The sequence below is a fragment of the Cyprinus carpio genome, chromosome A4 (assembly GCF_018340385.1).
Source record: "Cyprinus carpio isolate SPL01 chromosome A4, ASM1834038v1, whole genome shotgun sequence".
Classification (NCBI taxonomy): Eukaryota; Metazoa; Chordata; class Actinopteri; order Cypriniformes; family Cyprinidae; genus Cyprinus; species Cyprinus carpio.
The window spans coordinates 15,081,299-15,093,619 of record NC_056575.1 but is presented as its reverse complement, the minus strand read 5'-3'; the positions used below and the strand labels follow the sequence as shown (position 1 = coordinate 15,093,619).

The 12,321-nt window shown below is 35.5% G+C and overlaps 1 protein-coding gene across 1 annotated transcript in view; it reads right to left on the bottom strand.

The window, feature by feature from the left end:
• LOC109069877 (sema domain, immunoglobulin domain (Ig), short basic domain, secreted, (semaphorin) 3C) overlaps positions 1–12,321 on the bottom strand; it is a 43,112-nt gene that overhangs the window by 8,677 nt on the left and 22,114 nt on the right. Inside the window, exons 4-13 of the mRNA XM_042742711.1 lie at positions 12,142–12,204; positions 10,642–10,761; positions 9,248–9,338; positions 7,244–7,363; positions 6,906–7,048; positions 6,620–6,734; positions 5,787–5,856; positions 3,995–4,139; positions 3,079–3,301; positions 944–1,032 (exon numbers count right to left, since the gene is read on the bottom strand). Coding sequence (XP_042598645.1) covers positions 944–1,032; positions 3,079–3,301; positions 3,995–4,139; positions 5,787–5,856; positions 6,620–6,734; positions 6,906–7,048; positions 7,244–7,363; positions 9,248–9,338; positions 10,642–10,761; positions 12,142–12,204 — 1,179 coding nt within the window. The remainder of the gene's footprint in view (positions 1–943; positions 1,033–3,078; positions 3,302–3,994; positions 4,140–5,786; positions 5,857–6,619; positions 6,735–6,905; positions 7,049–7,243; positions 7,364–9,247; positions 9,339–10,641; positions 10,762–12,141; positions 12,205–12,321) is intronic.

Below are 12,321 nucleotides of genomic sequence, written 5' to 3'. Positions count from 1 at the left end.
ATGCAGACTGAATTCCATTCCGTAATTCTTATTTCCATGGCAATGCATATCAAGCTTGTCATGTGACACTTCTCAGTCACAATAACTCTGTATGTCTGATGTTATGGTTTTAAAATATGGATTTTTCGGTTCAAAATATTCATAAACTTGTTAACTAGAATGGGAAATATATGAAATTCATATTCTCACTTATGTTTAAGTAAATATAATTTGTGTTTTAAATACCTTTATAATGTTAATTGATTGGTAAGTCGACTATGGATGCCATTATGTTTGTTTATAATGCAACAGCAAAAATAACAGAATTTCAACTTTTTATGGCAATGTCAAATGGTATAACCCCAAGAAAACTTGGTATCCATGATTCAAAAATTCTGAAAGTTTGTTAACTTGTGTATTAACTTTTGGGGGGGGGAATGTGATCACTTTCACTTGATGGTTGCACCATTTGACAATTTTACAAATATGACATTCCTAAACTAACTAGGCATATGTGTTTCAAACTACATTAAAAAAGATTAGGCTTTTCATTATAATTGACATCCTTAGCCTGTCTGCCATTTTAGCCAATAACGAACATCACAATGAAACCACATTTTCAATGAGAAATTGCCTATTTCAGGTGGTTTGGAGTTTTTAAGTGCAAATCTGTGACTGTGTTGAGATGCAGGGTTAAACTGAGCTATGTGTGTGGTATTTCATAGATGAATTGATTCATTATGCCTAAACATATTTTGACGATTTCGAGCCACTCAAAGCAGATCATAAGAAACCTCACAAAGTAACCTTTTCCTTACCTCATGCCCAGTCTTTGTTCCCATTAAAAATCTGGCTTTCCTTAGAACAACATTGAGTTTAATAAACGCTTTTGGCACTGCCAGCTCTGCTCCTACAGTCTGCCCTCTAGATACTTTGATGTGTGATGTGTGGCGAGAACTCAGACCTTAAACACTTCCAGCTCCTCCAGGATTAGATCCTCATCCAGAGAGCCCTTTGACGGCAGAACCACGACCTTCTGTACTGTGCCTTTATCTGTGAGCAGAATATCAGAGCATCAGGAGAGCGTTGGACAGTCTGGAAAGCAAAAACAACCTCAATAATGTGGTCTGGGTTTGAACTGCATATGAACTTTCCATTGTTCACAGATTTTCTCTTTGAAATCTTTTAGCTAGTGTGCATATCTGGGTTGGTTTTTGATGTTGTTTAGCATCTGTTCTGAGAAACAGATCTGCAAACTAAACTTTAGAGGAAAATGTGTGGTTGCCTAGGTGTTCTGGGTGGTTGCTAGGTGATTTCCACGTCATAAGAGCCCACCCACTAGTCCCTAGATATGGCCCGTGGCCCTACTTCAACGTAAGTCTAAGCATTTTTAGTTTTTTTGCCATCTGCCTGGTGGAAATTATTTATTGGATATCTTGAGTGATGAATCTGATGCCACTAGCTGCTAATGACCATTAATTGTCAAGCATTCTGTGAGGTCATGATAGGTGTGTATATTGTGCTCCAGACCCTCAGAGAAAGGGACGATAGAGAATTTAGCTCAAACTCTGGAAATTCCCATTTTAAATAGCCAACATTTCTAGACGAAACCCTGCCAAGGAGAAAGCAGGCTGCTCCGCACAATGCTCCTGGCTTTCCATCAGGAATTTTGATATGCAAATACAAACAGCTGTGATTTTGAATTCTCTCCAAATGTCCCTATCCCCGTTCCCTAGTAACCGCTGAGCCTGTCTGCTGTCGTGTCTCTGAGTCTGTTCTCTGATAAACGCACACACACACTTTCTCTCATTCTTCCATTGCCATCCCAAAAGATAATAGTGTGTCTTGTGCCGTCTCAACAGCAGGAATCATAATATCTTCCCTTTAGCTGATACAGAAGACATAGTATGTTAAGACATGTTTATGTTAAAAATAATTAGATGAAAATGTTTGTGCAGCTTATGTAGACTCTCTGCCCCCTAGTGGTGGTCATTGGTAGACAGATTTATGTCTGATGATCTCTGTATATGTCGTTATACTTCTATAAGAAATGGAGTTTTTTTAAGTTTAATTGAAATGTATTTTTATTTTATTATTATAGTATTAAATATACTTTACAGCAGTGGTTCTCAACCTTTTTGGATCAGAGGCCCCAATTTCCAAAGGTCCCCGTATAAAGTAAGGCATTTCCCACAATATTTCTGCTGGGAAAGCTAAAGAAAAAATTAATAAAAAAATATATATATATTTCTTGATTTTATGAATTATGTTTTAGCATTATAATTAAATTAGAGTATTTTATTTTTGAATAATAATATTAATTTGAATATGAATCTGAATTGTACTGAAATATTCAAATCAATATAATATTGTTATTAAATCAATAATATCAATATTAAAGTCAGTTTGTTAAGGCCTTCTAGTGGATCCCGTCCTCCTGCTTTAAAATATAGTATAGTATAGAAATTATTTAGAAGATGTATAGAAAATGGGGCGTGTTGCAGGCCAGATTAAAACCTGCATCACCCACATGAGCACCACAGCTCAACGTTTCATGAGCATAGGAACTAACTACTGCAACACTCCTCCTAAAACGCCGTTTTAAAAGTTATTGGAAAAAACTGATGAATATAAGTTTATATTTATATGAGATTTTATATAAAATTATAAGGAACATTGCTCTGGTATGTTTTGTATAATGTTAAATGTATGTTGTGGTCTGAAGCAAACAAAGCTGAGTGAGTGCTTACTGCCATAATTTATTAAAGTACAGTATGATTTTGAAGTAAATTAAATTAAGTATATTTTAACTGACAGAATTCTTTCAGTAAAACGTTATCAGTCACTAAAAGATTTTCCAACTTTTCTGCCTTTCTCACTTTTAGTTGGAAAAAGCTACTTTGTCTGTTGAAAAGGTCAACAAGCAGTCAAGTAAAGTGTGCCAGTTCCTTACACACACTGATTACATGAGGTAGTTGTTGAAATACGTTTTGGAACATTTGAATTATTTTTCATTTGATGGTTGTAACTCTTGAGTAGGTTAATGTTCTAGAATAGTCATTTATCTTTCTTGAGATTTGTCATACTGTAGGGTTTTACCTGTGCCCAGGAATAGAACCTGGTAATGTCCATCCGCAGCGGTCACCTGGTCCACAGCTATAGAGGTGTATTTGTAATCGGCGTGTGTCCGCACCACAAGAGGTTTCCTGCCGACTGGGTAAATGGGGTTAAACATGACGGGGTGATTCCTCACGAACGTCACCACTTCATCTGGAAACTCTTTAGTACTCTGAATATGAGGGGTGAACGCACCACCAGGACACTGACAGGAAGAGGATAAAACAATTTAAAGATTAGATAATCATGCTTAAGTTTATGAAAGCTTTGTCACTTTAACTGGGTCTTTTTGTCACTCAGACTCAAACTAATATTAGTGAATCTTTGTCTCATGCAAGTGTACTTCATTTTAAAAGTCCAAAGCATTATTAATTTAAGGTTTTAAGTGGGGTTCTTTGACATTATAATACACATAATAATTATGATGATTATTTAGTATTACATTAATAAAATAATGGCTTTATAGTAAAATATAATTAAAAATTTTATATAAAAAAATAAATAACCATAAATTATACGTTCTTCTGTTAGTGGATAAACCAGAAATCAAACCTACAAATTTTATGTATATACTTATATAAAATATATAAAATTGAAAAACAATATTTTATATTATACCATTAAAATATTATAAAAAATGATCACTACTTGTCTCTAAAAATAAATGGCCTTGAAATATAAGGTTGACAGAGGACAGACTAGAAATCAAATCTACTAATTTTATGTATAAACTAAACTAAAAATAAGATTATGATGATAATTATTTCAGCAAAAGTTCCTCACCTGTAATTATTTGCCTTTTCAACTAAACTGTGTAAATCACAAATATGTACTTAGTTGAATGGTGTTATAAACAGAGTGACTGTACTAAGGCAGGACATTAATGTGTGTGACTCACGGTTCCCGGTCGTGGGTATGGGATCCGGCCCTGGAAAGCCACCCACTGGAAGTTGGGCCCTTCTCTGTGTGCAAACGGTCCATTGAAGACCGTCAGGACGTCGGCCATGTTGTACACACAGACAGCAGAACCTCTGAACACAGAACTGGATGGAATAACACAAAACACACAGACCTATTTAACATGAAGCAAGTCAGAGGGTAAAAAGACGTTCTTGCGCATCCTTCCTAAGCATTTGTGTGGAAGGGATGATGTAACATAGTTACACTGGAGACTCAATCCACAGAGAGTGAAAAATGCAGCGTAAAGGAAAGGGGACACCACTTTGGTTGAAGTGTGGTTTGGCTGGACATTGTAGATTTTGATCAGACAGCAAGACGAAGAGTTTCTTTGTTTGATCGCAAAACAAAGGGAAAGAGGCAAAATATGATGATAAATGTCAGAGCAGGGCATGGGCAGAGAAGCTGTCGCTGTTTGGATTGGCCTCATTAGGAAATCCACACAGATTCAACGTGGTTGGAGAGTGAACCACAGCTTGGAAACCTTGACCGAAATCTCAACTCATTAAACCACATCTCGCATACACACACGCCCCAACATACACCCATAGAAACCCATCATAACAAGCATAATGAAATGACCCATAGCAAATATCCCAAATGAGACCTAATATCTGAACTGTTTCGCCTAAACAATGAGATAATAAATGAAGACCGCTGGCTTCCCGGATCTTTCTCTTAAGGAAAAACAAAGACATTTCAATGTCTCAAACTGCTACAAAAAAAAAACACCTTATATAAAAACACATTATACCCTATAATACACAGATATACCCCTTTTTATAGTAAAAAAACTCATCATTATATTACTACTTTTAAAAAGAAAACAACCACCCCATAGAATTTTTATTTTTTTTTTTTTTTTTTTAGGGGAACTTTTGACCTTTATTAATATAAAAACACAGTCTGCCATCCTTCTTGTGTTGAAGACTTCAACCCCAAAATATAGAACTATTTTTTAATAAACGTTATAATATGATATAAAATATTAAAATTATAAATTATTATAAAGTAAATATAAATTATATATTTCAGAATGTACTATACTGTATAATACATACAAATGTTTACAATATTGAATATATACAAACATTTACAGTAATAGTAAAGAAATGTATTAATGATATGTGCAATATAAGAGTATAATACATTTATAAACGTATAATATTAGATCAAATTAAATATTATAAATAGTATTTATCAATTAAATATTATAATAGTATATCTAAAGAATATAATATAATGATATGTAAATGTAAGAATAACTCATATTAGTTTAAATATTGTGGCTATTTTTATTTATGTACATGAAAACTAATAACTTCCAAGTACTGTGTGATTGTTTCTGAGAGCTTACTCTTACTCATTTACATAAAACACCAACAAAAACATTTAAACTGACTCAGTGAGAACACACTGCATATTACACTCCTTCTTACTGTCTAATAGACCAATCCATTTAAATCATTCAGTGAGTCCTCCTTATAATAAAAATGTTAAATTCATCAGAGTGAAAAGCTATTGGATGAACTAAGATTAGATATTTGTTTGTAAAGGAGTGACCTTTCCCTTCATTTACCGCTCTCAGGTGTGATCACATTTTCCCAGAAACCCTGTCATCCCCTCAGCTCCAACCCCGTCTGACCTATATTTGGCAAATACACACATAAAAACATGCACATGCATATATATACACACATTAGCGGCAAGCTCAATATTGCAATTGGCTTTACCTTGTAGAGGTGAAAACTCCAAAGATGAGGAGGCCCTTTGGGTGGTCCGTCTCCAATAAAAACACGTTCTCTGGAAAGAAAGAGACAAACACTCACTCAATAACTGAACATCTGTCCCACAACACTGTGACACGGTTCTAGTTTGGCCTAACAAGAATAAAACAGGTGAAAGTGTGTAAATCCATCACAGGCTTTAACTCTCTAGTGTAAACGATTTGTGCTGAGTGTTTAATGATTGTAAAAGGATTTTAATGAGGTGAAAAGATTTACAAACTTCTGAGGTCCATTGCTGGATACTGAAAAACACCATAATGGCTGGTTTATGATTAATGACCAGTAATTATAGAAAGCCGTTTAAATATACCGTGAAATTTGTAAGGCTTTTGAAGGAGTGTTTTAGGTTTAATACAGGTCAAGACTGTATGTAATTAGGGTACAATGGAGTTAAAGGTCCCTTGGGATTTTTTTGTAGTCCCAAAATATATGGCAATTGATATATTTAATAATTACTGAATATAAAAAGAGAAAAATACATTGCATGAAAATAAACATTTGTTTAAAAGAAATTACTTTTTATTGAAAATGTAAATATAAAGGCAGCCTTTATACTTCCTACTTTGTAAAAAACATGACAATTTTTGTGAGGGGTGGGGCTAGTGTAAGGGTATAGCAAATGCAGTTTGTACATTAGAAAATCCATTGTGCCTATGGAATGCCCCCCTTAAAACATGGAAACCTAGCATGAGTGTGTGTGTGTGTGTGTGTGTGTGTGTGTGTGTGTGTGTGTGTGTGTGTGTGTGTGTGTGTGTGTGTGTGTGTGTGTGTGGTCTCACCGAGCTCATCAAAGTGGGTCTCTGTACTGTCCTCCTCTAGAACCGAACAAACCAGCCGAGCCTTCAAAAACGTGGTCCACTTGTTCACCAGACTGCGCTGTCCACCAGTGTCATTCTAAATAGAATTTACAATGACATCAAATAAATTACTAATACATTTATTCTTTATAAAGTTCATATTGATGATATATTTAAAATAAGACTGAGATTGCACTTTATCCAAATTCCTTTTTTTTTTTTTTTTTATAATGTACCTTCCTGAACATGATTGCATAACTTGACTTACAGGGCACACTCGAGCCACCATAGCGTGGATGTTCTTAGTGTTTCCACTACTGTCTGTCAGTCTCTCACGCAGGAAAAAGTAAAGTTTGGCGTCGTTTGGGTCTGAGCCATCAGGAATCAAGTGGGCATCAATGAACACTGGCTCTAGTCAAAATAGAAGAATAACTACAGCTTAAACACTCAATTTGCTCTACATCAACCACAAAAGAGGCATGGAACATGAAGATGTAATTTAATGCTCCACATAAATAATTATTTGTAGCTTCAAGAAAACATGCCCAATTCTCTTACAGAACAGTCATAATAATGTAGATGGATAAAATCACATATGGTTTGTACCGCTCAGCCATTTGGAGTTATGTTGGTCAGTCCTCACTGCGTTCCTTGTGGTCAGGCTCCTGAAAATGGCCGCGTCTGTCCCCATGAAGTCAATGTGCATGCCAGAGAACAGCTCCTGATCTAACCACAAACAGAAACAGAAATGTGTCCCACTGTTGCTTTATACAGATTTTCTTTACACATTTTCATTGTGCTAGGTATGGATTTTATATCTTCTCAGATGAATAGTAAAGTTGGTGAATTAATCTAGGAGAGACAATAGATTAAAATAATTCAGTAGGATTAATTTGATGTAGTTCCTGTGATTTAATTGTGAATTAGAATTTTCTTGAACATTAATATATATTATTATATAATGTAATATATTTCTCCCTAAGTTGTAATACATTCAGTTCCACTTTTTAAAATGTATTGATATGGAAGACACTTAAATAAAAAGTAAATAATAAATGAATAATTCAATAATAAAACCTTTACAGCACTTAATGTTTTTGCTTTAACATTTCTATGAATGACAGAGTTTCATTTGTTGGTGCTTCAATAATTTAATGTTATTGAAAGTCAACTATAAAATAAAAACTACAAATGATTTCACTTATGTGAAATATTCTGTCTGGGACTGATTTATAAAAAAGTTACCTATAAAATATTACATTCTTACTTTTAAATGAGTGCTTAGCTATAGGGGATTGTGTGTGTGTGTGTGTGTGTGTTCACCGATCTGTTCTAATCAGTTTTAATAATTACACAGAACAGATTGAAACAGTCATGATGTCAAATCAAATAAATGCATTAATGTAATTAAAAATATATATATATAGAACGTTATTAAACATTTAATCCTATGAGTAAACACATTAAATTTGACAGGCCTGTTTAAAAAATTTTGTAAACCTAAACGCTTAAAAAATGTGGTTTCTGCTACTGGCTGAACACATCTGTCTGTTGAATAGGAGACCTATGGATTTATTGTGGCTGTACATTTCTCTGCGGTGTGCTCCACTAATGACCTGCTCAAGTCTCCATTCCCCAAATCTCTCCTTCCTTTCATCAGTGCACTACTCCATCACTTCATCACTCCATAATACTGGGGCCCGTGCTTGACATGTACAGCTAAGGGCCAAGTGTTAGCGATGATGGAAATCGTCAGACAGACATCAGACAGAGAAAGCTGTAGGCTGTCTTGTCGAGGACTGTCAGTCTTTGATGCCGTCTAGACGGTTAGGAACTTTTCTACTTAATAGAATAACCACTTAAAACCTTCTCTCATATACAGATGACTCAATGATGACCTATAACATTATATTTAGGTGTGCATGTGTGATTTTTGTAGGCAAGTATGTGTGGCACATGCAATTAGTTCTCATATGAGTGCATATGTGTTTCAGGGTTATTACAGTAAACTAAAATTGAAACCGATGAAAAAGAGCTCAAAATAAACAATAAATGTTAACTGAAAAGCTAGTTGAAAGGCTCTCTCTCTCTCTCTCTCTCTCTCTCTCTCTCTCTATATACATCTTATATATATATATATATATATATATATATATCTATATATATATATATATATATGATATATAATGAGAAAAAAAATTACTAAAACTTAAACCAAAATAAAAATGGAAAATATGAAAATATAACTAATTCAAAATATGAATAAAAACCGTAATAATGTTTCAATGATACTAAAATAACACTGATGAGTTTATGTTGCAGTTGTATTGGCTCTCTGTTGTGTAAAAAGCATGAATGTGTGTGTAATGTAGCCCATTGGCTGTGTCAACAGCAACCCAACACCAACTAGCCAATTACAGATCAAAGGATTAAGGGGGCGGCACTGAGTGACCTAAAGATGTCACATCTCAAGGGGGCAGACAGCCACAAGATGTGGGTGTTTTAATGACACTATAGGGTCATGAACAAAGAGAACCCAGAGAAAGTGTTATACGTGTCCGAGCCAATGCGGCACCTGTGGATAAAGACACAAAAGACGGCAGCACTTACTGAGCATGACCGAGACGGTGTTGACTCGTGGGTTAAAGGAGCATCTTCCTTTCCCTGATTCTGCTCTGGAAGAGATTTGGAACACTTGCTCCTGCCAGTGACACCAAAAATATAAAATCTCTCATTTCACACACAAACACACAAAATATATTACTGTGGTATTAATTATTTCAGATAAACTATCCCTAAATGGCACACAAAAACAAAACAGACCGTGCTCAGTCCTTATATGTTGGTCTTTATTTTCAATCAAATAATCAAATCATATCCTTTCTAAATATAAATAACCAACACATGCTCCTTTATCCCATTTACCGTCATCAGATCTATTCTCAACTTTCAGCTCAATCCGAAATGTTTCACAGCCAATCTATATAAAAAGATTTCTGAGTAATTTCCTAGCACTCATTAGTGCAGCGGTTCTGGCTTTCTTCTGATTGGTTGGACAGACTTGCCCAGAGGCTTCCAGGTTTCCGACTGCCAGGCCAGTCAATCCTCTCGTTTGGTGCAAAGATGTTGGCCAGTTACGTGAAGTGAGAGAAACCAGAGATGTAGAGAGCCTCTGCTGGTGGTAGAGCTTCTAATTTGTCTCAGGGACACATGTATTCTTTAACTAATATACTGGCTCTTTACATCACATGCAACTATAGGCAAAGATGAGTCACATGGTCACTCCAGGGTGGCCCCGCCATTATGTCACAAAGCTACTCCCCACACTTTTAAAGGTTATAGGTCACCCTATTGCAGAGTTTTCATCTTCTGTAATAGTCCAGCTGGTGTGCAGCCAAGAGAGATGGACACGGACGAAGGGTTGAGAGAGTAAAATGCTTTTTTAAACAAAAAAAAGAATGATAGAAAACAAGCTGTTGGACTCAGATGGCTTGCAGGACTGCTCCTAATCTCATCTGGTCTCGCCTTGTCTCTTCTTTACAGTTTTTTTCTCTTAGTTCTTTTTTTTTCTACCTCTAATGATTCTTGTTTCATCTCATCTGTTCCCTTTTTTTCTTCAATTCTCATCTCGCCTGTCTTTATCTCGTTTCGTATTCCCATCTCATGTCAAGGCTTGTCTCCTCTCATCCCATCTCATCTCAAGGTTTTAATTTTTTTATGCACGCTTACGAAAAGAACTGTTCTGGTGATGCCCTTTGACTACCTTTATTCTCATGCTGGTCTAAATTGTCAAGGGCTTTTTAAAGGAAGTATGATGTTGAACTTTACAGCTCAAAGGTAGATTACATACACATTTATTTTTTTACTAGGAAATTAGTGTAATATAGGCCTACTGTCCATTTCCCAATCCAACATTTTAGAAATCTAAAGCAAATGTAGTAAAAATTAAGGTGAAACTGAACAAAATCAGACTCAGTCTGACTCATTAGTGAGTGTAAACTGACCTCAGGACGCCTGCCACGGTTAACGAATGCACACACGGGGCTGTAGGCTCCACTGCCGCAGATGAACAGATGCGTCCTGTTATAAGGCTGGATCACTCGTAAGAAGTTTCCACATCCATGCTGAGGAGAACAAAAGAGAGAGAGATCATTGTTCTCGTTACTAAAAGTTAAACTAAAATCTCTTTGAATGTAATTTTAAAGTCATTTAGTGCTACATTATTCTATTAGCAAGCTGATACGCTTATTTAGGAAACTGACAATGCCAATTAAAATGAAGACAATTTAATTTGATCCAATGAGGAAGTAAAAGTTTATATAGGTCAGGAATTCAAGGCCTATCTTAGAATATAGAAATCCCAAATTAAACTGACTGCATGCATGATCCACCCCAAAGAAAGAGTGAGAGAGGGATGAGTAGAGAAAGAACAGAAGCGCCAAGGGAGCAGTTAGGAACTTGGCAAAATGTGTCTAAACAGCAGCTGCATGAGCTCTCGGTTTGCATGCGCACACGCGGGTCCTTCAAGAGCAACTCCAGAAAAATAACAGCACTTCCAATAGCACACACCCCACCATCCACTCCTCCTATTTCCCCTTGATCTCTTTCACATGTTTGTCATTAATAGTTCTTTTTCTGTGGCACACATCAACATTATAACATTATCCTCTACAGGCTTGTATTCACTACTGATTTATGGAATGAATCCTTTTTCTTCCGCAAAGGCAAAAAATTGTCTTGACAGTTTACGGTTCACGTACAGATCAGGCAGAATTAACAAGAAAGAGCTACATAAACACATCTTAATATAATTTACAGCTCTGTTAAAGAAACACCTCAGTGTTTCCCAAACGATGCAGACGGATTCGGATGATGTGAGGTCACGCGCTGCCGCTCCTGTGGCTATAAATTAACAAATTGAGCCATAAACCAGTAAATTGGGACGTTTTCACTCATCTTAATGTCAAAAAGTAGCCAGGTTTTAATTAATTTGCCCTTTTTTCTAGTCACATGCAATTCAAATATACAACTTAATTTAATATTTCAGTTCAGTGCACTTGTAAATTCCTGTATTTCATTAGTATATAAAATACAGGTTTAAAATGATCATTTGTGGTATTGATGTGAAGTACAGTATTTTTCTTTGAACATTAGTCCATTCCTGCATTTACTTAGTTTTAAGACGCGTAGTTGATGACAAAGAGAAAGAGTGACCTCCCACTGCCCTACAGAAAACATCTAGAGATTGCTTTTGCTTATAGGCACTGATTTAAAATCAGCTCATGCTTGGTGCTCTTTTGATTGATTTGGGACAAGTTTAATTAATTGCTGTGATTGTAGGAAGAATAATGCATGTGAATACAGCTCACTGGATGGTCACTTCATCAAGCAACAAACAAATAATAGTTGAATCAAGAATGCTGCTGTTTTCTCTGTGAATCAGAGGAATAAAAGATCTGGCAAACTATAACATGCCAGGAGTTTAAAAGTCTCAGTGTTCTTACTGTGGGGTCTTTGCCAGCCATCTGACACTCCTCGACCTTAGTAGTGGATGCCGGCCAGAAGATCTGAGAAAAAAACAGTGAGAAAATTGTAAGCATAAATGTAATAAGCCAATTTATTAATTATATTAAATCAATATTTGAATTTTTTATTATTTTTTATGAAAATTGACAAAGCAAGCA